At 59.2% G+C, this 22,953-nt stretch overlaps 1 protein-coding gene across 2 annotated transcripts in view; it reads left to right on the top strand.

Moving 5' to 3' along the window:
• LOC111141423 (phospholipase C gamma 1) overlaps positions 1 to 14,937 on the top strand; it is a 36,864-nt gene extending 21,927 nt beyond the window's left edge. The window contains exons 5-32 of one of the 2 annotated variants that reach the window (XM_022493966.1): positions 2,192 to 2,276; positions 2,368 to 2,451; positions 2,678 to 2,712; positions 2,936 to 3,008; positions 3,105 to 3,206; positions 3,447 to 3,565; positions 3,659 to 3,744; positions 3,818 to 3,938; positions 4,353 to 4,521; positions 4,652 to 4,774; positions 4,855 to 4,956; positions 5,036 to 5,223; positions 5,481 to 5,681; positions 5,762 to 5,881; positions 5,970 to 6,150; positions 7,068 to 7,145; positions 7,942 to 8,045; positions 8,213 to 8,309; positions 8,540 to 8,609; positions 9,114 to 9,271; positions 10,554 to 10,650; positions 10,796 to 11,020; positions 11,099 to 11,247; positions 12,003 to 12,117; positions 12,222 to 12,383; positions 12,498 to 12,586; positions 12,678 to 12,859; positions 13,039 to 14,937. In XM_022493966.1, coding sequence (XP_022349674.1) covers positions 2,192 to 2,276; positions 2,368 to 2,451; positions 2,678 to 2,712; positions 2,936 to 3,008; positions 3,105 to 3,206; positions 3,447 to 3,565; positions 3,659 to 3,744; positions 3,818 to 3,938; positions 4,353 to 4,521; positions 4,652 to 4,774; positions 4,855 to 4,956; positions 5,036 to 5,223; positions 5,481 to 5,681; positions 5,762 to 5,881; positions 5,970 to 6,150; positions 7,068 to 7,145; positions 7,942 to 8,045; positions 8,213 to 8,309; positions 8,540 to 8,609; positions 9,114 to 9,271; positions 10,554 to 10,650; positions 10,796 to 11,020; positions 11,099 to 11,247; positions 12,003 to 12,117; positions 12,222 to 12,383; positions 12,498 to 12,586; positions 12,678 to 12,859; positions 13,039 to 13,081 — 3,358 coding nt within the window. In that variant the 3' untranslated portion in view covers positions 13,082 to 14,937. Of the gene's footprint in view, positions 1 to 2,191; positions 2,277 to 2,367; positions 2,452 to 2,677; positions 2,713 to 2,935; positions 3,009 to 3,104; positions 3,207 to 3,446; positions 3,566 to 3,658; positions 3,745 to 3,817; positions 3,939 to 4,352; positions 4,522 to 4,651; positions 4,775 to 4,854; positions 4,957 to 5,035; positions 5,224 to 5,480; positions 5,682 to 5,761; positions 5,882 to 5,969; positions 6,151 to 7,067; positions 7,146 to 7,941; positions 8,046 to 8,212; positions 8,310 to 8,539; positions 8,610 to 9,113; positions 9,272 to 10,553; positions 10,651 to 10,795; positions 11,021 to 11,098; positions 11,248 to 12,002; positions 12,118 to 12,221; positions 12,384 to 12,497; positions 12,587 to 12,674; positions 12,860 to 13,038 lie in introns of both variants that reach the window. The other variant, XM_022493965.1, reaches the window with a different exon arrangement.
• Positions 14,938 to 22,953: the final 8,016 nt, after the last annotated feature.

Here is a 22,953-nt window from a genome sequence, read left to right as displayed (position 1 = left end):
AGCCACGCTCTGAGCAGCTGTCCGGAGAACCTGAGGCCTCAGGGCTCTCTGTCTAGGAGGGCTGAGGGGCAGGCAAGCAGTTCTGGCACAGGTAACTTCTGCAGAAAGTCCTCTGAGGGCCTTGGTGCAGACTGGTTCCGGGTGTCCTGCAGAGCAGGCGATGGTGGCCTTAGTGTGTGAGGGAATGCCTTGAAGCTCACAGCTTTGAGGCCACTGTATGACAGCCGGGGGGCCGGGGAGAGATGGGGGACAAAGATCAGTTCATGGCGAGGCCTTCTGACTGTTGCCATGAAAGAGCTAGAAAACCACGGAGGGTTTTGAAAGGAAGCGTCCCGTGACCTAACTTCAGTTGCACCAGACAGCCGCTGCAGCTGGAGAGTCCAGGGCGGGGCGGAGCCGGCCAGCTTGGGCAGGGAGCTGCTTCAGCATTCTGGATGCGGGATGAGAGGTCGTGGCTCGGGGTGGAGGGTGGTAGCACATGGTCAGATTTGGACTCTACTGTGTTTTGAAGGTAAGAGTCCAGTAAAACTTCCGAACATTGATTTTAGTGTGTAAGAGAAAGAGAGGAGTCCAAGGTAACAGTTAAGCTTTTTGGCTGGAGAATCTGGAAAGGTGGAGTTGCCATTGACTAAGATGGGGAAGGCCATGGGAAAAGCATATTTAGGGGAGCTTAGGGATAATTTGGGCCATATTCAGTTTTATGATACCCTTAGACGTCCAGGTAGAGATGTTGCATTGGCAGGTGGGTAGAATGAGTTTAAGGGAGAAGTTGGGGTGGGACATGTGACCGCGGGAGCATAGAGATGTTCCTTCAGTTCCTCTATGATAAACATCATAGAGATATTTATCAGGAGATCACCTGATAAATGTAGCAAGGAAAGGGAAGAGGGCCATGACCCAAGGCCACTCGGACCCTGGGGATCAGGGAGGTGAGGAGGAGCTAGCCAGGGAAGGAGCAGCTTGTGAGGTAAGAGAAAAACTTGGAGGGTGGAGTTTTGGAAGCTTGGGGAGGAGGGGGTGGTGAGCTGTGCCAGGCCTCGCCAGGTATGGACTTGACAGCACAGAGGTTGTTGGTGACCTTGAGCAGAGAGCGGTGTTCAGGGAAGGAAAGGGAGCACGGATGGTTCCTTCAGGGTGCTGCGCAGGAGAGCAGAGAAGGGAGTGGTGGCTGGAGAGGTCAGCAGGGTCAAGACAGGTGTTTTGGTGGAACGGATAATAGCTTGCTTGTAATGCTGATGGCAGAGAGTTGAGAGAGAGTTTGGTGATGCAGCGTTTCCTAACCTGCAGAGCAAGGACCCTGAGCACCTTGTTTCTGGGCACCTGGGGGTCGGATGAGCTGGCACGGGCAGGAGCAGGCACCTGCTGAAGCATACTTGCCAGTAGCGGCCAGGGCCATGCGGTATGAGACTGAATTCTGGAAGGGAGTGTTGGTGCTGTCTGCCAGGCTCTTGGGCAGGAGGAAGAGGGATGCCAACCCTCCCCTCCCTGACACCAGCCTCCAGGAGAGAAGGCTTCCCTTTCCCCCATCTTTTCCATCCTTTTGCCAGGCAGTGTCCCCTAGTCCCACATCCTGGGCAGGGCACCCCTCGAGGGCAGGGACACTTCTGTGTCAGACCCCGGGGGAGTGCCCAGTCGCCAGCACTGATACTGTGTCAAGCAGGACCCCCTCTGGCCACCCCCCCTCCAACCCCCACGCCGGGCTGGGCGCTGAGACACGAACTCCCAGCATTCTAGGGTAGCGGGTCAGGACTCCCCGTGGAGTTGCCCCCAGGGAGTATGTGAGTGAGCTGTGCGGGGCCTGGAGGCTCACAGGGGAAGGCTGCCTCCTGTGTCTGGGTGAGCCAACAGCCCCTAGGATTGCTGGGGGCCAGAGGTACAGGCTTGACACTGAGACCTAAAGATTGGCTCCCCTCCCCCACACCTGACCCACTTCACTGAGCCTGTTCACTCCTTTCTTGCCAGAATCATGGCCTTTTTCTTTGCCCACATGAGGAAACTGAGCCCTAGAGAAAGGAGGGGACTTCCTTCGGTCACCCCAAGGGTTCTGATTTAGCCCCCTCAGGACGCCAGGTGCCAGGAGTAGTGCTTATCTGTCTAGCCCGGAGGGACTGAGTCCCAGATGGACTCAGCCGACAAGTCAGAGGTCATGAGAGGTTGGGTGAGGCCACTGGGAATGTCCCTGTTTCCTCAGTATATCAGCCAAGGACCTGAAGAACATGCTGTCCCAGGTCAACTACCGGGTCCCCAACATGCGCTTCCTCCGAGAGCGTCTGACGGTGAGCACCTCCTGGGCCATCCGCTGGCGGTGAGGGAGCCTGGCAGCCCCTGGCCGTAGGCCTGACCGGAGTCCCGCCCTGTGCCACGTAGGACCTGGAGCAGCGCAGCAGTGACATCACCTACGGGCAGTTTGCTCAGCTGTACCGCAGCCTCATGTACAGCGCCCAGAAGACGGTGCATGAGCCACCTGCCCCCGCGGCCCCGCCCTGCTGTCCCGCCCCGGCCCCAGCCCTGCTTGCCTGAGCCCTGCCGCCCCGCGGGGCCTTCGGGTGCCATCTTTCCAGCTCTTCTCTTGAGGCCCGCCCACCCCTGTCTCTCGCCCCAGCCTTTCTTCCTGAGAGCCCTTTTCCCACGTGGCCTCCCGGGGGCTCTCGCTCTGACCAGCTTCTGTCTCCTGCAGATGGACCTCCCCTTCTTGGAAGCCAGTGCCCTGAGGTTTGGCTTGAAGTGGGGCGGTGGGGTTCTCCCCGGGGCCTCCTTCCTCCCTCCCCTGGCGACTCCTGGTACAGGTGGGAGGCAGTGGGAGGGGGTAAGCCATGCTGGACCCTTTTGGTCATCTGTGCTGGCTGGGAGCTGGGCTCTGCCTTCCGGGGGGCCCTCGTTGTCTGGGGGCTGCACCAGCCACCTGGCTGCCAGGTGCTTCCCTTCTCTCCCACAGGGCGGGGGAGCGGCCGGAGCTCTGTCGAGTATCCCTTCCCGAGTTCCAGCAGTTCCTCCTCGAGTACCAGGGGGTACGGCTGGGTTGGGCTGGGCCAGGGTTCCTGGCTGCGGGGGGGCTGGGCTCGTCGCTGGTAGCCTCTCATGCGCCCCCCCGCCCACCCCACCAGGAGCTGTGGGCTGTTGACCGGCTTCAGGTGCAGGAGTTCATGCTCAGCTTCCTTCGAGACCCCTTGCGGGAAATTGAAGAGCCATACTTCTTCCTGGATGAGGTGAGCCCTGCCTCTCACACCCCATACATCAGAATGAGGGGCACTGACCGGAACCCCACCTGGGTCCCAGGAGCCAGATTCTCCTTAGGGCTGCCACCTTGTTCCTCCCCGCCGTCCACCTTGTCCACCACCTTGTCCACCTCAGTGACAGACACTGAGCGTCCTCTCCTTCCCACCACAGCCAAGCCAGTGGTCTGGGGTAGTGGCTCACTCTTGTCTTTCCTTCCTGTTCCTGGACAGTTTGTCACCTTCCTGTTCTCCAAAGAGAACAGTGTGTGGAACTCGCAGCTTGATGCCGTGTGCCCGGACACCATGAACAACCCTCTCTCCCACTACTGGATCTCCTCCTCCCACAACACGTGAGTGGCTCCGTTGGCACCCCCCGCCCCCCTGGCCCGGGCTTCGGAGGGAGGCACTCACCCAACCACCCGTGCCTTTCCCTCCCTGTGCAGGTACCTGACGGGGGACCAATTCTCCAGCGAGTCCTCCCTAGAAGCCTATGCCCGCTGCCTGCGAATGGGCTGTCGCTGCATTGAGTGTGAGTGGGGGCTGGGGTGGGAGAGTAGGTTGGCGGGACCTGCCCTCTTGACTGTGGTTGTGTTCCTGCGCAGTGGACTGCTGGGATGGCCCAGATGGGATGCCAGTCATTTACCATGGACACACCCTTACCACCAAGATTAAGTTCTCAGATGTTCTGCACACCATCAAGGAGCACGCCTTCGTGGCCTCAGAGTGAGTGGGGGTGGGGGTCAGCTTGGCTACAGCTCTCTCCTATGACAAAGGGTCCCTTCCAGTGCTCTGTCCCCACTCCCTGTTTTTTATCTTTGTCCTTCTTGGCCTCCCCTCCTTTTTTGCCGCTTGCTTGAGCCATCCTTCCTAAGCCCCTCCCTGTTTCCTGCCTCCTCAGCTCCCCCTTCATGGGTTCTTCTCTAGCCTGTGGAACAAACTAAAGCTCCACCCGTACTCACCACGTGCTTCCTTCCAGGGGCTAGGGAGGAACGCAGTTCTTCTCTGGCTAGCTGCCCTCTAGACGCGGCCCCCCGGGCCCTTGCTTCCCGACACCTCTTCTGAGCAGCTCTTTGGACTGGGTGTTGACCCCTCAGAGTTGGAAGGTCTCCGTCACCGCACTGGTCCCCTGCCCTGCAGGTACCCGGTCATCCTATCCATCGAGGACCACTGCAGCATTGCCCAGCAGAGAAACATGGCACAGTACTTCAAGAAGGTGCTTGGGGATACACTCCTTACCAAGCCTGTGGACATCGCTGCAGACGGGCTCCCCTCACCCAACCAGCTCAAGAGGAAGATCCTCATCAAGGTAGCGGTGGGGGCGCCCCACCCTTCCGCGCGCCTCTCCCAGGCCGTGGCTCTAGCTGGCAGTCTCAGCCTGGGTGAGGAGGCGGGGGCTCGGACTGGGCTGGCGCTGCATGTCCTGCATGCTCCCGCAGCACAAGAAGCTGGCAGAGGGCAGTGCCTACGAAGAGGTGCCTACGTCGGTGATGTACTCCGAGAACGACATCAGCAACTCCATCAAGAACGGCATCCTCTACCTGGAGGACCCTGTGAACCATGTGAGTGCCAGGCCGGGCTGAGCATGGGGGCCTGCTGGGAGGAGGCCTCCGTTCATGGGCCCCACTTTGCTCTCTCCCAGGAGTGGTACCCGCACTACTTCGTTCTGACCAGCAGCAAGATCTACTACTCCGAGGAGACCAGCAGTGACCAGGGCAACGAGGATGAGGAGGAGCCCAAGGAGGTGAGGGGCCAGCCCAGGGCTGGGGGCCGGGCTGGGGTCAGAGTCACCGAGTGTCTTTGCCCTTGCCCTCCCCCTGCAGGCCAGTGGCAGCACGGAGCTGCACTCCAGTGAGAAGTGGTTCCACGGGAAGCTCGGCGCGGGACGGGATGGACGGCACATCGCCGAGCGCCTGCTCACCGAGTACTGCATCGAGACTGGGGCCCCCGACGGCTCCTTCCTTGTGCGGGAGAGCGAGACCTTCGTGGGCGACTATACCCTCTCCTTCTGGTAACCCAGTCCCAGCGCGTGTGCTGCACTCTGTTGTGCCCCCCTGCCGAGACCACCGCTGTCTGGGTTGGTCTCTGTTACAGGCTCTCACGTGGAGCGTGATCTCCTCACATGTATGCACACGCATACTTTTCTGGGTGCTTTGAAGCCCCTCTGTGGGTCTGCCCAGCCGCTGAGCAACCCGGGCGCCTCGCTTGGGCTGGAGCACGGCGTTCTGGGCCACACCTGCTTCTCACCGCCTCCCTGTCTTCCCGCAGGAGGAACGGGAAAGTCCAGCACTGCCGGATCCACTCCCGCCAGGACGCTGGGGCCCCCAAGTTCTTCTTGACAGACAACTTGGTCTTTGACTCACTGTATGACCTCATCACACACTACCAGCAGGTGCCCCTGCGCTGCAATGAATTTGAGATGCGCCTCTCAGAGCCTGTCCCGCAGACCAATGCCCACGAGAGCAAAGAGTGAGGGAGGGCCTGGCGGCTGAGGGCTGGTGGGGGACCGAAGTCGGGGAGGCCAGTGATTGACTCGGGCCTGTCCTCAGGTGGTACCACGCCAGCCTGACCAGAGCTCAGGCCGAACACATGCTGATGCGTGTCCCCCGGGACGGGGCCTTCCTGGTGAGAAAACGGAACGAACCCAACTCCTACGCCATCTCCTTCCGGTGAGGGGCGTGGCCTGGGGTGCTCTAGGTGGTGTGGGGCCATGCCCGGATCTGGGCTTCCCTGACCCCATGTGACCGTTCTGTTCAGGGCCGAGGGCAAGATCAAGCATTGCCGTGTCCAGCAGGAGGGCCAGACGGTGATGCTGGGCAACTCGGAGTTTGACAGCCTTGTGGACCTGATCAGCTACTATGAGAAGCACCCACTGTACCGCAAAATGAAGCTGCGCTACCCCATCAATGAGGAGGCGCTGGAGAAGATCGGCACCGCTGTGAGGGCCTGGGGCTGGGGGCATCGTGGCAGGCAGGGACCCTGGGCTAGCTGCTGGGCACTCATGGGACAGTCTGGGTGTGGGAGCTCCTGGACAGGTCACTCTGCCCAGCTGGGGGCCATAGCATAGGTGCCAGGACAGTGTCCTGGGGCATGTGTCATCTGCGAGGGTGTGTCTGCAAGGAAGGGCATGCGTTAGGGGAAGACGTTAGGGGCTGCGAGCTGAGTTCTGGGGTGAGGAGGTCCTGGAACTCACACAGGGAGCAGTAGGCCCAAGGCCTGAGGCTTCGCCAGCCGGGCCTGGACTAGACTGTCGCTGGGGCAGAGGGGAGAGGAGGCTACAGAAGGGCGGCTGTGGTGGGAAGAGTCAGGTGGGTAAGACGAGTGAGGTAGAAGGCTGTGCAGATGGCATAGGGGCTGGGAAGGGCTCGGTACTGGGACTGTGGCGCTGGACAGGACGGCGTCTAGGACAGGAGGTCTCCTTGAGGTTTGTCATCAGTGGGCACAGGTGTCCAGGGAAGGGGCTGCGCCCACTGCGGCCCGGGGCTGGACTGGTGGATCGGCAGCACTGGGGCGGGGACACCCGGAGGGAGGGAGGGAGCCACTGGGCTAGAAAGTTGAGTGCACGGCACCTGCGGGAGCCCGCTGCGGACAACGCCCCAACAGTTTGGGCCTTCAGGAACAGAGACGTCTCAGAATCATGGGGAGAGTTTCAAGGGTAAGAAGATGGAGAGTAGGGAGGGCCAGGCCACACCCATTGAGGTCTGAGATGCTGGTGGACCCGACGCCAGGGAAGGGGCAGACTTGGCCTTGTGTAGCAGGACACGTGGGCCTGCTGCACTGATCGAGGGGCCTGGGGCAGCCTGTAACCACTGTTCTCTCTGGGTGTTAACCTATCCCATTTGGTCCCGTTTGCAGGAGCCTGACTACGGAGCCCTGTACGAGGGACGCAACCCTGGCTTCTACGTGGAGGCGAATCCTATGCCAACTTTCAAGGTACAGCATCAGGCCTCTGGTACAGGAAGCGTGGAGGCGGGGGGTCCCCAGCGGCTGAGGGCTTGCATTTCTGTGCTCAGGGGCCCATCTGTGGTCGTTGTGGAGAAGTGGTGCTTGTGGTTTTCCGAGGCCTGAGAGGTTGTGAGATGTGTGGTTTGTGTATGACCACAGCTCTCCCTGGGCTGACCCCCTCCCAGACCTTGTCCCTGGGGGTCCGCACTGACCCTTCCAGATTGTTCCCCAGGGTAACTCCTGTTTCCTCCTGGGTGGCAGCAGGGCAGGGGCACGCCACACTGGCCAGAAAACTTTTTTCTTTGCTCCTCAGTCCCTCACCTCATGAAGATGTCAGAGAGCATCTTCATCTTTCTGCTCTTTTCTCTAAGGGGTAAAGGAGTTGTGCCCTATTTCTCAGCCCCTTCCCTCAGCAGCCAGGGAGCCTGGGAAGGAGGTTCTTTTCTTCTGTTTTCCAGATGAGGACTGATGGGGTCCCAGCCATGCCCATAGGCTTTCAGGTCCCAGGGGAGGCACTCGAGGCACCCACATACTCTCTCCCCCTAGACTGCCAGCCCTGATTCCCGGGGACAGATGGAAGGTTCTCCCTGGGGTCCAGGTTGTGGGGCTTGCAGGGGTCCACCTGGACTTCAGGAGTCTCCGTGGCAGAGGCCCTGGGACTGTCCTCCGTCACATCTGTCCTGGAGTCTCCTGTAGGTCCAGTGGTGAGGACTGGAGCTGGGCAGGTGCCTCCAGGTCAGGAGGTGGGTGAGGACAGCTTGCTCTCACCGCTGCCCCCCTGCAGTGCGCCGTCAAGGCCCTCTTTGACTACAAGGCCCAGAGGGAGGACGAGCTGACGTTCACGAAGAATGCCATCATCCAGAACGTGGAGAAGCAGGACGGTGGCTGGTGAGCCTGGTGCCCGGAGCCACAGCCGTGGGTCCGGGGGTGGGGGGGCGGGGCGCACACGCCCGTGGGCTGGCTGTAGCTGGCTCCCGTGGGGGGCCTTGGCAAGGGCTCCCCTCCTGTGGAAGTCGGGGGTGGTTGCTAAGGTCCGTGCCATGTTGCTCCCACAGGTGGCGAGGGGACTACGGGGGGAAGAAGCAGCTGTGGTTCCCGTCGAACTATGTGGAGGAGATGGTCAGCCCCGCAGCCCTGGAGCCCGAGAGGGAGGTGAGTGCAGAGCCATGCGGGGGGGACATGTCAGCCACACACAGTGACGCAGCCACTGTCACTTGCAGTCCACTCACACCCCTGAGGGGCTGCAGTCGCCAGGACACACGTGCTGTTTGTGTTGTCGTGTGTGTGCTGGTGGGCGTGCTTGTTGTGTGCACACAGGACCCCCCATCCATGCGTGTGTACAGCGGACGTACTGACGCACCTGTGGGCTTTGCTTTCCACAGCACTTGGACGAGAACAGCCCCCTGGGGGACTTGCTCCGGGGGGTCTTGGATGTGCCGGCCTGTCAGATTGGTGAGCCCCCGTCCCGTTTTCCAGCCCACCGTTCCTTAGGCCGGGCTCTCCTTTGTGGCCGTCATCACATACCGGGGGAGAAGCCAGAGGCCGCCCTCCCCGGAGCTCTCCCTGTGCTCGGAGTCTCCCTTGATGCCCTGGGCTCCTGTCTTCACCTCCAGCTTTGAGCCCTGTGTGCTCACTGGAGCCAGGCACTATGGGAGACGCAGACAGCTCGTGGACCTCCACTCTCCTCCCGGGCGAGGTCCCGGGGTGGGGCAGGGGACCCAGGGGGAACAGACTGGGGTTTGATCCCCAGCCCGCCTCTACCGGCAGGGACTTTGCTCGGAGCCCTGAGGTCCTCTGCTGTCACATGGGCCTGGCCCAGCAGCCTTGTCCGCCTCATGGTGTGTGGGGAGGAGGACAGGTGGTGAGGGGACTCGGAGCCTAGGGAGCCCAGTTGCCTGGGCTGTGGTGCGGGGGACGCAGAAACATCTTGCCAGCTCTGTTCTCTCGCTCTCCCAGCCATCCGTCCTGAAGGCAAGAACAACCGGCTCTTCGTCTTCTCCATCAGCATGGCTTCCGTGGCGCACTGGTCCTTGGATGTCGCTGCCGACTCGCAGGAGGAGCTGCAGGACTGGGTGAAGAAGATCCGAGAAGTGGCCCAGACGGCAGATGCCAGGGTGAGGCGCGTCTGGGAGGATGCAGGGGTGCGTTGGCAGCCTGTGAGCCTCTTGGGGGGTGAGGCCTGCAGCATCGGGCCCCGCTCTAGGCCAGGAGCCGTGGGAGACACACGGAGCCAGCCCTACGGCTGTCAGAGCTGGAGATGGCCGTAGGACACCCCTTGGCTCTGCCTGGCGGGCACTTGCACAAGCTAGCACGGAGGCCAGAGAGGTCCTGGGCTGGAGGCAGGAAGAACGGGTGGTGGGGTATGGGAAAAGGGCTTCGCTGGCACGGGGAGCAGCTAGATGCGGCCGGCTGGGGTGGGTGGAGTCCGATGTCTTGGGGGCTGTGGAGGTACCAACAGGCATGATAAGGACCTGAGAGTGCCCCTTGGTTTGGCAGCAGTAGACGGCCCTAGTGCCATGACAAGGAACCACGGCAGTGTGGTGGCCAGGGAGTGCGTCTCCACGGGGCCGGAGCCAGGGCAGGCTCACATGCCGACTGCTGGAGGAGCCAGCGGGGAAGAGGAGGCCTCTTCTGAGCCTGGGGCGATGGAGAGGAAAGTGTTGGTCAGGGTTAAGGGGATGGCCGTTCCCCCACTGGTTGGTGTGGGAGAGAAGGCTAGAAGGCCACAGGTTTGTGGCTGCTTTGGAGAATGGGGACCTTTGAGTCCCACAGTGAATAGAAGGTGCTGAGATTTTACTGGCAGACATGCTGGTTGGGGGATGGATTCTGGGGTCTGGGCCAAAAGAGGGAGTAAGACTATGAAAGTAGGAGCCCCTGATGGAAGGAAGTGGGCCTCTGCCGGGGGGTGAGGACAGGATAGGGCGCATTTGCGAGTGGCTGTGTTGTGTAGGTGGCTGCACTGGGGTCGGGGAGCTGAGGTGGTGAGGTTCTTACGACTGGGAGGTAGGGGAGTATCCTCTGGGCACCAGAGACTGAGCCAGAGGCCCGCATCCCCATGGGAGTCAGAGGAGGCTACCTTTTTGCCTAAGGGAGGCAGGGTACCCGAGGCTTACGCAGCATTGCTGGAGCGCGCAGCCTGCCCCAGGACCCTGAGCTGTCCCAGAGGCATGGGTGGTGGTAAGGATCCCACCCTCTGAGAGTGTTGGAGGGCAGGTGTGCCCTTTAAGGCAGAGAAGAGGAAGGATGGTTCTGAGGTGGGGCTTGAGGACAGAGGGCCCTTGTTTACTGTCCAGTGGGGTCTGGAAGAGGCAGGGGACAGGGAAGGGCTCGGAGAACACCTGTGTTGTGGGTGCACCCTTCTGCCGGGCGGGGGCTACAGGCTGTGTGTGTCACCAGCTCACAGAGGGGAAGATGATGGAGCGCAGGAAGAAGATCGCCCTGGAGCTCTCCGAGCTGGTTGTCTACTGTCGGCCTGTTCCCTTCGATGAAGAGAGTAAGGGCCGCGGCCCCAGCGGGGTGGGTTTGTGTGCCCTCGCTGGCAGGAGGAAGAGGGAGGAGCATTCCATCCCTTTGTATGGGGTTTGTGGGGAGCTGCTTGGGTGGATGGACTCGGTCAGCATTCTCCCTGTTTGGCCCAGAGATTGGCACAGAACGTGCCTGCTACCGGGACATGTCGTCCTTTCCGGAAACCAAGGCTGAGAAATACGTGAACAAGGCCAAAGGCAAGAAATTCCTCCAGTACAACCGGCTGCAGCTCTCCCGCATCTACCCCAAGGGCCAGCGGCTGGACTCCTCCAATTACGACCCCTTGCCCATGTGGATCTGCGGCAGTCAGCTCGTGGCCCTCAACTTCCAGACCCCAGGTGAGGCGCTGCTCTGTGGGGCGGGGAGGGGCCCTGTGGGCTGTCGGGCGGGAGTCCGCTGTAACCTGGCTCTTCCAGACAAGCCGATGCAGATGAACCAGGCCCTGTTCATGGCCGGCGGCCGCTGCGGCTACGTGCTACAGCCGAGCACCATGCGGGATGAGGCCTTCGACCCCTTCGACAAGAGCAGCCTCCGGGGCCTGGAGCCATATGCCGTCTGCATTGAGGTGCGTGCCGCTCACCGAGGGGCTTCAGGGTGGCGGGGGTCGCTCTGCTGGGCTCAGGGGGTCTGCGTGACTGGGGTGGGGAGGTGGGCATGGGATGGTTTCTGAGCTTGAGGAAGGCTTGACCACCCTCTGAGGTGGGAGGCAACTAGCAGCCTCCACTGCGGGGCTGGGCCCAGAGTGGTAAAGGCCCAAGGCAGGTGCGCTCACTGGGGCCTGTTCTCAGCCCTGAAGAGCCACACTGTCCAGTGAGGCCCAGCCGTGGGTAGCCGCCGCCTGGCAGGACAGGGAGCTAGTGCCAGTGGTGAGCCACCCGCAGGGGCCAGTGAGAACGAGGCTTGAGCGAGAGTGACCCCTGCCCCCAGCTCTATTGGAGACCCGGCCCTGAGCCACCGAGCTGGTGCCACCTGCCCGCTTCACGGTGGGTGGGGCTGAGCCGTCTGGAAGGAGGGCTGGGGAGAGCTTAGGGAGGGTGTGCTCCACCCCCAAGAAGAGATTTCTGTTTTCTTTCCCTGTGGCGGAGTCCTTTAAGAGATGTCCGTGTTAGAACAGACGTGGATTTAATGAGGTAGATGCAGAAACTCCATTGAACGCTGCGGCTAAAGCGTAGATTTCCGCTCTTTTGGCCTTGACGCTGGGAGCCATTTAGCGGGCCGCCTCCTTGGGGCCCAGCAGAGGGCGCACTGCCTCCACTGCAGAGTGAGGCCTCGGAAGGAGCAGAAAGGACAGTCCCCGGCCCATCTTGGCCTGCCTTCCAGGTACTGGGGGCCCGGCACCTGCCAAAGAACGGCCGAGGCATCGTGTGTCCTTTTGTGGAGATTGAGGTGGCTGGAGCGGAGTATGACAGCGTCAAGCAGAAGACAGAGTTCGTGGGTAGGTCTGCCTTCCCCATTCGCCTTGCCCTGAAGGCCCCTCCACACTAGCAGCTCTGTCCTCTCGAGCCGGTGGCCTGAGGCCTTTTGCCCTGACTTCCACAGTGGACAATGGACTGAACCCTGTGTGGCCTGCCAAGCCCTTCCACTTCCAGATCAGTAACCCGGAATTCGCCTTTCTGCGCTTTGTGGTGTATGAGGAAGACATGTTCAGTGACCAGAACTTCCTGGCTCAGGCTACCTTCCCGGTGAAAGGCCTGAAGACAGGTGAGGACCCTTCCTAGGACAGCGCCTGGGACCTACCTGGGGGTGCGAGGAATGCGGGGGGCGGGCCCGCTGCCCGGCTCCCTCCCAGGCTGAGAGCCAGGCCTTCTCCTCCAGGGTACAGAGCCGTGCCTTTGAAGAACAACTACAGCGAGGACCTGGAGCTGGCCTCCCTGCTCGTCAAGATCGAGGTTTTCCCTGCCAAGGTAACCACAGCGTGGCTGGGGGGCCGGCGGGCTGCATCCTCACGAGGCCCCAGGGAGCCACTGACCCCACGTGCACTCCCTGTTGAAGCAGGAGAACGGGGACCTCAGTCCCTTCGGGATGTCTCTGCGGGAGCGGGGCTCTGATGCCTCAGGCCAGCTGTTCCATGGCCGAGCCCGGGAAGGTTCCTTTGAAGCCCGCTATCAGCAGCCATTTGAGGACTTTCGTATCTCCCAGGAGCACCTGGCAGACCATTTTGACAGTCGGGAACGGAGGTGAGGGGATGAAGGGTGGGTAGCATACCGCAGAGATGGGAAGGACAACTTGCGGCCCCTTCTGGTCCTTCTCTTGCTCCCGGGTAGAGGTTTTCCATGTCTGGCTTTCCTTGGCTTGGGCTGTTCCACGGGGCTACGAGGCCCCACTGTTGGTAAGGACACTCCCTCCTTCTGTCCAGGGCCCCACGAAGGACTCGGGTCAACGGAGACAACCGCCTCTAGTTGTGCGCCAGCCTCGTTGAGAGCAGCAGGTGCCGCGTGCCTCATGGAGTGCTGTGAGCTGGGTTCTTGGGAAGTGGCCTGTCGTGGTGGCCATCCTGGCCCCAAGGCCCGGAGCCTGGATTCCAGCAGTGACTGCTAGACAAAACCAAGCCATTAACGAGATGTATTAATGTTTGGGAACTCCATGCCCCCGGCTCTGGGTGAAGGCAAAAACTGTCCTGTGTCTCGAATTAATTAAGCACATACATCTGGTCCTGACTTCTGGAGATGGAGCCTTCCATCTGTGGGGCCAGGACCATGGCTGTAGCCCCTTGGAGAGAGGTTGCCTCAGCCCACAGCACGGGAGGCTCTGAGGAACCCCGGACCTTCTCAAGAGAGCAGCAGCCTCGCCGGGCCCGGGAAACAAACCCAAGTTTACATTGTCCTGGAGCTTTAAAAGCGCAGCTGGGCAGGGGTGGGGGTGGTTGGCCCCGAGCCAGGGCGGAGGAGCACAGGACCTGCCTGCTTGAGGAAGAGGACACAGCACAAGGGCGCGCTGCCCATGGCCGGGGACACTACCCAGCCTGCAAGATACAGGGGATCGTGTTAGAAATAGCAGCAGCGGGTGGCCCAGCCTGCCGTGGGCCATGGAGGGTTACCCTTTGGGCCACTGTGTGAGGGGCCCGAGGAGGCAGAGCCCCAGGGCGCCGCCTGGAGGAGGAATAGCAGCACCTCAGGCCCTCAGGAGGAGGAGGAGGACCTGGTCGCCCTGCGTCACCACGGGCCACACTGTCTGCCTGCTGCCGGAAGCCAGGGGCGGCCCAAGGCGGGTGGTCTGAAGGCGAACCTGGAGTACGCAGACCTGCTCCCTGGGGGCCAGAATTTGTGGATGTGCTGGCTGAGCCGTGCAGCCACTCCTGCCACGTGGTGGGCGAGGGTGTGCCACACGCAGAGGCCACGGACAGGTGCCACCGACAAGCAGAAGGTCTAATGGTAAGACTGACTAGAGGCCTTGGTTGGACACGGGTGCCAGGATGGAGGAGGAAGTGGCGGGGATCTTCCCCAGTACATTCAGGAAACTCCTGCACACACGGACCTGCCTCCTTCAGGGCGCCCTTCAGCGGGCCGCCAAGGGGGACGCCCCCACCCTGGTTCAGACTGAAGACCACTCTCCCCGTTGCAGCAGCAGACTTGGGATCGGAGCCTGCAGCCAGCACGGCACGAGGATGCTGAGACGGCCCTGGGTGTTCACTAAACCAGTTGAAAGTCCTGTTACTGGGCATCTGTGATGTTGGAGATGGAATTTTAAAGGTTATTTTTTGCACACCCGTTTTCTCACTATCTTCATTATTTCACGTAGGTCTATGATTTTCTAGGTCTTCCACTTCTAACCGGAAAGCTGCTTGGAGGGTGGGGGAGCCAAATGAACGAACATGTCTGTGCACTGTGGCAGAACTGTTATTTTTATGGATTTTACAGCTCAACTAACAGTGTTATCTTTTCAAGATTTATATATTTATATACTCTTAAGAAAAACCACTGAGCCGTTAAAGCCTTGTTATTATTCGATCCTAATAGTGATTCCATTTTCTATAGCTTACTTTTAGGGTAGAAGATAAATTATTTAATATTCTATTAAATTTTCCATATCATGGATTGTAAACCGAAGGAAATTATACTAATTTCTGAGAAAACGTATTGGTTTATTTAAACTAATTCCGAAGTTGTCTCTGCAAGTATGATATCCCAGTCTTGTCCATAGCAAACATCTATATATGGTTGCCAGCATTTGGTTTACAATTTAAATATTAACAAAAATCTTGTTTTACTGGAAAAGCTTTAAAAGGACCTAAAAAACAACAGTATTTTTCTTCTCAGTAGGCTAGTTGCTAAATTCCTTACTCCTGCTCCTCACCTGTGGAGGTATCCTTGGGGCAGAGCCCAGGGGAGGGGAGGAGACAGGCTGGCTATGACCTGCCATGTCCTGTGGGGCCAACTGGATTGCAGCTGGTAAGGCTGTTAGGAATGGGGTAGGTAGGGATGGGAGGAGAAGAAATAGCAAAGACTATCCCGATGGTCAGGTGGTTGGTTGGTTTGAAGGCAAAGAGAGCGAGTGTGCTTTTCCCTTAGGAATGAGAGGGTCAAGGCGTTGTCTGCTCTGTGGCTAGGTGTGGGGGCAGCTGGTATGCCTCTGGCTGCTTCTGTCTAGCTGGTGCAAAGGTCCCAGAAAGGAGATGGAAAAGGTTGGGAAAGCAGCCCCACCGAAGGGCAGAGGCTGGGGTCCTGGCCTGTGGGCACGGAGGTGCCCCACGGCACAGCCGGCACACGCAAGCCCGCCGCCTACCTCTGGGCTCAGGCTCAGCCGCTTGCTGGCCATGTTGGCGCCTTGAGATCTGACTGCCAGCTAAGCCATCCCCGGGTGCCTGTGCGGGCTCCTCTGGGGGAGCTCGGGAGAGCCGCTTGTCCAGAGACCGGTTACCTGTGGACCATTTGCTGGGTGGTTATTCGGCAGCGGAGGCGGGGGGAGGTTTTGGGCAACTTCCAGGTCAAGCAGATCTCCCCTCCTCTGGGCCAGGAGGTGGGCTGAGGCCACCCTCTCCTCCTGCTCGACTGCAGACGGTATGTTGGGGTCAAGTGCGGCCACTAGCCCACCTGTGAGCTAGCCCAGCTTTCTGGGGCCTGCCAGCTGTGGTGGTGAGCGGGAAGCAACCCAAGTCCCCTCCCAGCCCGCAGAAGCCTCTCCTTTCAAAACAGCGCAGCGCTCAGACATCGGGTGAGAAACCTCATTGGCTTGCAACCCAGTCTCTGTGCCCAGACCTGGCTGAAAAGGCCATGGCCTTACCTTCCCCGTGGTCTGTGCCGGTGTAGATCAGAAATGACGCACATACACAGTTGCCTGCCTGGTGGCCGGGTGGTGACAAGCCTAAAAAGTCAGCCCAGGGAGCCTGAGCAGATCCGTCACTGAAAAGACGCAGGTAAGTACAATTAGTTGTTTCTTAAAATGGAAATTGGTATCCCCCCGTGTGGTAATTCACATACCACACAGAGTGTGGAGATACCAAGGTTTTTAAGCCGAGTCCAAGGCTGATGAAGCGTTAGAGATTCCAAGCGTCCCTTTGCTGTCTGATAAGTCAGACCCAAAGACCTAATAGTTCCCAAGCTCACAGATTGGGGGCCAGTCCTGGTTCACTGTAGGTCCTTCCGAGAACCACCCACTTGGAGAACTGGGATCAGTTTAGAATATTTCTTGCCCACTGAGAAGGTTCGACAATCAGTATCAGGGCTCCTACTGCTCAGGTTCTCGGTGGCCCCCTGGCTTTCTTCTAGAGCTGCTCTGGCCTACTCAGGATGGTCCTTTTCTCATAGACCAGGTGGTGGGTGGGAGTTAACCTGGACTTCCCCGAGCCATGTTTTCCCACTCCAGGTTCTTGTGGCCAGGAGAGAGCTTTAATCTATGAAGAAAGAGGTTCCGTGCTGGTCTTTCGTTAGGGGCCGTCTGTCATCACAGGACAGGCTTGGCTTGTTGGTACTGACCATTTTTATTTTAATCAGAACATGTTCATTTACTGAACAAGTATCTTTCTAGAGTGTGACTTGGGGAGGAACAGCTCTGAAGTCCTTGCAGTGGCTTCACAGACCTGAGGCATGCCTGTCCCCTGCACCCTGCCACCCACCCACCTTCCCCTGCGACACTGCCTTTGCCTTTCATGGCCAATGTCTTGATCTTTCATCCTGGCAGAAAACGTGACAACCCTGTCCTGCAGAGGCACAGATCAGTTTCACCTCCGTGTCCTCCGGGCAGACCCAACCTCACTGATTGCCCCGGGAGGCCCCCCAAGCAGGTGGGGTGAAGGGAGACACTTGGTGAAGCCTGAAGGCCTGGGCCTATGGTGGGCAGCTGCCTCACCGTGCGTGCAGGCCCTATCCCTGCAGTGGGAAGCTTGGGCTGGCACTGCCTCCCCCGCACTGGGTGAGGCATCACCTGGGAAGCTTCTGAAAATGCCGGTGCCCAGAGCTCAGAGAGCTATTTTCCAAAAGCTGCCCAGGTAAACCAAATGAGCAGAGTTGAGACTCACCAGTTTGTTTTTTGGGGGGTGTCGTCTGCCCAAACAAAAACACGGCCAGGAGGAGGAAGGCCATGGTACCAGGGGCAAAGACAAGCAGTGGAAGGTTCCCTGCAGGGTCCCCTCTCACAGTCTGCAGCAGGAACTACTCCTGGCTGGCTGGCACAGCAGGGACGAAGGGAGGGACTCCGAGTGGCAGGCCTTGACTTCCCGGCCAGCGGACATGCGCACACAGCACCACCCAGCTGAGGCCAGGGCCATTCACAAGGATCTGGGGCCATGAGCAGAGGACAACCCCCCCCCCACCACCACCACCAACCGGCAACCCCCACCATCCTGAACAACATCTGAAGGCCAGGGCTGGTTCGAAACTCACTCATCTTTCCGTTTGAGCCCGTCATCTCTCACCACTGCTGTTCTTTTGAGGGGAGGAACCAGTTCAAGCAGTATCAGGTTATCCCACCGAACTAGTTCATGGAACAAAATAAGGTCCTGCCTCACATTTCAGTTCAAGAGCTCAAGCTCTGTCTCAGCCTGACAATCCTTGGGTGTTCCTGTGAGAGAGAACTCCCAGGGGACTCGTGCCCGGGAGTCAGGCAGGGCTTCGATTTCCTGCCCGGAGCCCACTGCACGGAGGCCCCGCGGAAGCTCACGGCGCACACACACACACACACCCCCCACCGCAGCTCCCCGCAGACTTCTGCTGCCAGCTCTGTCCACAGCTGTGTCCCAAGAAGCCAGCGCCTGAGCCTGCACACACCCGGGGGCTTCGGTTGACTGGCTTCAGGACTTCACACCAGGTTGGTCCGGCTCCCACAGACTTGCTTTTCATTCGGCACAGAGCTGCTTTTCAAGGCTTAAGTTGGCCTCCACAGGGCCAAGCCAGGGACAGACCCTCGTGTCCACCTGGGACGGGAACTACCTTTCTATGTCTCTGCTCCCGGGGATATTACTTGTGGGCTCCCTTTCTCCTGTCACAGGCCCTCAGAGTCACCCCCAACAAGATGCAATCGCTGACTCCAGGAATGAGGCTTCTAACATTCCTTCTAGGCCCCTGAGTCCTTACACACGTTCGCCAGCCCCTCCCTAGCAAACACAACAAGCTCTGCTTCTGACTGTTCTCATGGGGAAAAGGGGAAAGAAAAGGACTTGCCAGCATCCTCTCACCAGACACCTGAGGACTCCAGGTCTGATTCATCTGCCTTTGTCTATGTGGTGTAATTTCTAAAAACATCACGGTTCCGTCATGGTAGAAGCCCGTCGCGTGGACACAGCAACGTGGGAGACGGCGAGCGGGACTTCTCTGAAGTGGGCCAAGGCGAACGGCCCTGCTCATCCAGCCACGTTTAAGATCAGGCTTGCCTACTAAATAAATCGGCAGATGTCAAGTGTTCTTAGTTTTCCGGGCTCCGCCACAAAATAGACTCAGCAGATGTGAAACGTATTTATGTTTTTATTTAGGAACAATCAAAAGATTTGAAGTACCATTTCGGCCCATATCAAATTGTATAAGCAGTTTGGCCCTGCTCCCTTCATCCAAATCCACAGATACAAAATCTAGGAAATGTGCAATTTGCATCTTAGAAATAGCAGCATCCCCACGGGGGACCTCATGAGGCCTGGAGATTCAGCCCAGAGAGGGCAGCCCACTCCACCACCTCGGCACAGCCACGGTCCAAAGGCAAGTTTCGTCTTTGTTAAAACTCTTACCCCTGGGTAAAGAACTCCCATTCCACCCAGGCCTGACCCACAAAGTACGCCCCTCGGTTTGGTGTCGCACCTGGGGCCGCAGGGGGTAGGGACCCTCTTGTATAGTTCGGTGAAGTTTCCATTTGTCTCTGGACAAACAGGGCAGTTGCCTCTTAGCACCAAGATGATCCCATCTTTCAGGCGTCTCTGGGCGACGGGAGGCGCACCAGGGCAAACTGCCCACCTGCCACTCCCGGCCTTCCCGTGGCACCGGAGACCAGAAGGTAAGTGGGTGGCAGGAAACCGGCAGGACTCGGGACCGTCGGGAAGGAACTGCAGCTGCGGCAACCTCCCTGACAACCCCCAGACTGTGCTCAGCAAACTTCCAATGAACGATGGCCGGCAGGGGAGAGAGGAAGGCTGGTGTGTTTTCTTCGTTGTAACAATTACGGCCCCGTCCGGTCCTGACAGCCGAGCGGTAAGCATGCCCAGAAGTGCCGCAGGAACGCTTCTGCTCGGGGCACCCCGTCCCCTGGCGCTCACCCGGGCTCCCTGGGGCCGCCTCCAGCCGGCGCCCCTCAGCCTGGGGCTCGCGCCCAGCCAGCATCTCAAGCAAACGGCCAGAAGGAGACCGCTGTGTGGGCAGGAACCAAGGACCAGTGACAGTCTTTCTCCTTAAACACAAATAACACAACAGCTACCATGAGGGGCGATTCTCACTCTCCACCAGCAGGTCTACTCCAGGGTCTGACCCTCGGGAACGACCACACGCTTGCAGCTTTCTACATCCAGTGACTCCGAACAGCCTCCACCTTGGACAATTCCCCTAAGGCTCCAGCTGGATACTTGAAATACCTCTAAGCCCCCCACTTAGCGTGGGAACGAAGAGCAGTCCTAGGGCACAGCAGTCCTAGAAACGCCACTAACACGCAAGCGCTCCGGTGCGCGCGGGCGACCACGGCAGAGCGGGGCTCCAGAGGAAGAGGCGCTAATGGCAGGTCGACTTGCAGACTCTCGTGCGCCCCGGTTTGCCCCCTGCCCCCCGCGGGCCGCGGGAAGGACACCAAGCAGAAGGGACGATGACCACCTCTGAAAAGCCCTGCGCGCTGGGCTCGCCCCTCCCTCTGGTTCCAGCCTGAGCAGCCACAAGGGCCAGGCTCTGAGGGCAGCGGAAGCCTCGGGGCTGGGGACAGCAAAGCAGGACTCAGTGTGTTTTTGGTGGATCTTGGCATTCCTGCCAACCAAAAGGCAGTGTTTTCACAAATCAAGGCGGCAGGTGCTTGCTGTCACCCACGTCCGTGTGATGACCGGGACCTGCTGGTCCTGCCAGGCCTGGGGGTTTCTGCCCCTGCTCGGGACCTCTGCCGACAGAATGGCTGCTTCCTGCGGGAACCAGGCTGTCCAGTCTCCCGGCTGGGGAAGGCCTGGGGGGGCGCTCAGAGGAGTGGCCAGGTTCGTGGCCGGTCTTGACAAGTCACTCAGGACTGAGAACCAGAGAAGCAGGCTGTGGATCACCCCTAGGACCAAATGCTCTGAGTGCTCTACCTGCCCCGCTGCGTGCCCTTGCTGGGTCCGCTCAGAGAAGCCCCCACCCGGGACGACCCGGTGCCAGGAACAGCACACAGGCTGGGGCAGAAACCAACTCCCACCGAGGCCTCTCCGTCCCTTCTGGACGCAGAGCTGGGCTGCGCACCCAGCCAAGGCGCACCTGCAGTCGTCCCTCCCGTGGTCACTTGGCCTAAATCAAAACCCGTCACTTTGCTGAGAAGTTGCCTCCAGCCTCCCCAGCCCTGGCGCCGCACCACCTGGCTATTGTAAACGACCAGAGAAGGAGCGCGCCGGTTCCCTCAGACAGAAACGAGGCTGGGAGCGGGGCCCGCTCGGAAGAAGGCTTGGGCTCCCCAGCCATGCAGAGATGGCCCCCCCAGGTCTGGGCAGGAAGGCTGGGTGGGCCTGTGCTCCTCAGGAAAGAGAACAAAGGAAGCACAGTCGGGAGACCTCCTGGACATGGGACTCCAGACGGGAGTGAGGCGAGCCCAGCCTGTCAGTGCCCTGGGCCAGCGGCTGCTGGCTCCGGCCTAGAAGCTGGTCCTATAGACACTCAGCCATCTATAAGGTCTTCCCTGGCATTCGACTGAGCCTCGCGTGTCAGTGGGATAAAGGAAAATTAAGGATAATTAAACTTAATACAAAAGGTGGGTCAAACCAATAACCTGCCCCAGATAAACTCTGAGCAAGGAAAGGGGGAGAAAAATTAGAAAAAGCCCAAATTCCAGGTTTGGTTAAAAAAAAAATAAAAATAAAATTCCAGGTTTGGTTTGGTTTGGTTTCACGCTTTCTTGTTGGCCGGTTCTCCTCTCCTACAAAGCGCCTTTCTGCACTGGGCCGTGGTGTTTACACGGATGAGGATGCTCCAGTGCAAGGGCTGCAGTTGGGGAAGGGAACAGGAAGACACGAGGCAACGCGGCCGGGGACCAGGCAGCCCAGCAGGGAGCTGCGGGAGGAGGTGGGGAGAGCCCGAGCGCCCGGCCTCCATGGAAAGCAGCCTGGCACAGATGTCCCAGGGCCAGAGCGGGGAGGAAGGGGACATAGGACCTGTCACTGAGCCAACGACTGAGCAGGATGAAGAGCCACATCTTAGCCTGGAAAACACGCTGGAACTTCCTGGTGGGACATCCCCCATGGCCAGCTGGGACGCCACCGTCCGTGCACAGGGGAGCGGACCAGCTACCAGCCCACACTGCCCGGCTCCCACACCCGTGCTTCTGGAGAACAGGGAGCAGGGCCTTTGCTCGGGTGCTTGCTCGGGGCACTGTGGTCCAGCGGGACAGCCGCCAGTCACCCGGCAAGGCCAGGAGCTCCAAGTCACGTGGCGCTACCAAACCCCAAATGCCAACAGGGCCATCCGAGCAGGGCGCTCTGTTTCAGGAACGTGCGACTCCTGAACAGGAGAACTCTCCTCTCAAATCAAAAAGCTCCCTCATAGTCAAGAGTTAAAGTAAGTAACAAAATATGCAAGATCTATGTATCATAAATCCAGATTTCCTTGATCAGATGATGATCCGGTTTCACCTACTACAACTGCTTCTACAACCCCGGGTAAAAAATAAAACAAACCAAACATGTGCCAGACACAGGAGACGAGAAACACTGAAATGTTTACTATCTGTGACGAGGCCACGTGCATACAGAGGAGAAAGATGAGTCATCTTATACAACAGGCTTTTCTTCAGGGGGGACTAACCCCATGTCTCAACTCTGCAGCCCACAGACCACCTTCTGCCAGAGGTGACATCACAGACACGCTTTGACGGCGTGCAAAACCACGGTGACCTGTCCTGTGACGGACACAGGGCTGTCTGCTGCGGCCCACACTCCCCCCAAGCCCCCGCCACTGCCCTCCAGGCCTGTGTGGGTCTCCGTGTCGGGTGAGCAGCATTCCCCGAGCACCCAGAGCCCTGGGCACCGGCTCGCTGACCCAGCCGTCTCGCTCGCCATCACCGGTGACCGTGATTCTTGTGACCGTGAGGCTCCAACCCACTATTCGCTCGGGTCCAAGCCCACAGCAAGGGGGTGGGCCTCTCTAGGCTGCTGGGGGCCTTACCTGGGCCGTCTTGCCATTCGTGGGCAGGGCTAAGAGCTGTGAGGAAAACACGCCCAGGCAGGCAAGCCTGCAGCTTCTCCACTGTCTAGAGACAGGCTGGTTCTGAGGCTGGGTCGCTGTGTCCTACGTGAACTTGTCCACCATGAAATTTATTTTTTGTGTTGCTGTTTGGGTTGTAAATGAAATATGAACACAAGTTAAATAACCGAGAAAATTCTCTTTAAAACCCTCTGGCCAATGCGGGGCTCAGAGGGAGGCCGGCAGGCCGGTGTCGCCAACACTCAGATGGTTTCCGGCCAGGCCGCCGCAGTGGCACCTTGGGCCTGGCATTCCCTCCGACGCAGGCTCCTTTCCCCAGCAGCCACGTGCCGGGAGCTTCCTCAAGTGTATACCTCAGGTGGACATTTTACAAGTATCGAATGAGCATCTGTACTATATCTATGTGTATATATAAATTAATCTGCATGTACATAAACCCTAAATGAGAAATTCCAGGTGTCTGTTCTCTGCAGGAAGGCAATCACTCACCATGGGCA

This window comes from Enhydra lutris, unplaced genomic scaffold (assembly GCF_002288905.1).
Source record: "Enhydra lutris kenyoni isolate GAN:26980312 unplaced genomic scaffold, ASM228890v2 scaffoldscaffold6, whole genome shotgun sequence".
NCBI lineage: Eukaryota > Metazoa > Chordata > Mammalia > Carnivora > Mustelidae > Enhydra > Enhydra lutris.
Note: the sequence above shows the minus strand (reverse complement) of the source record. Positions and strands in the feature narration are given on the sequence as shown.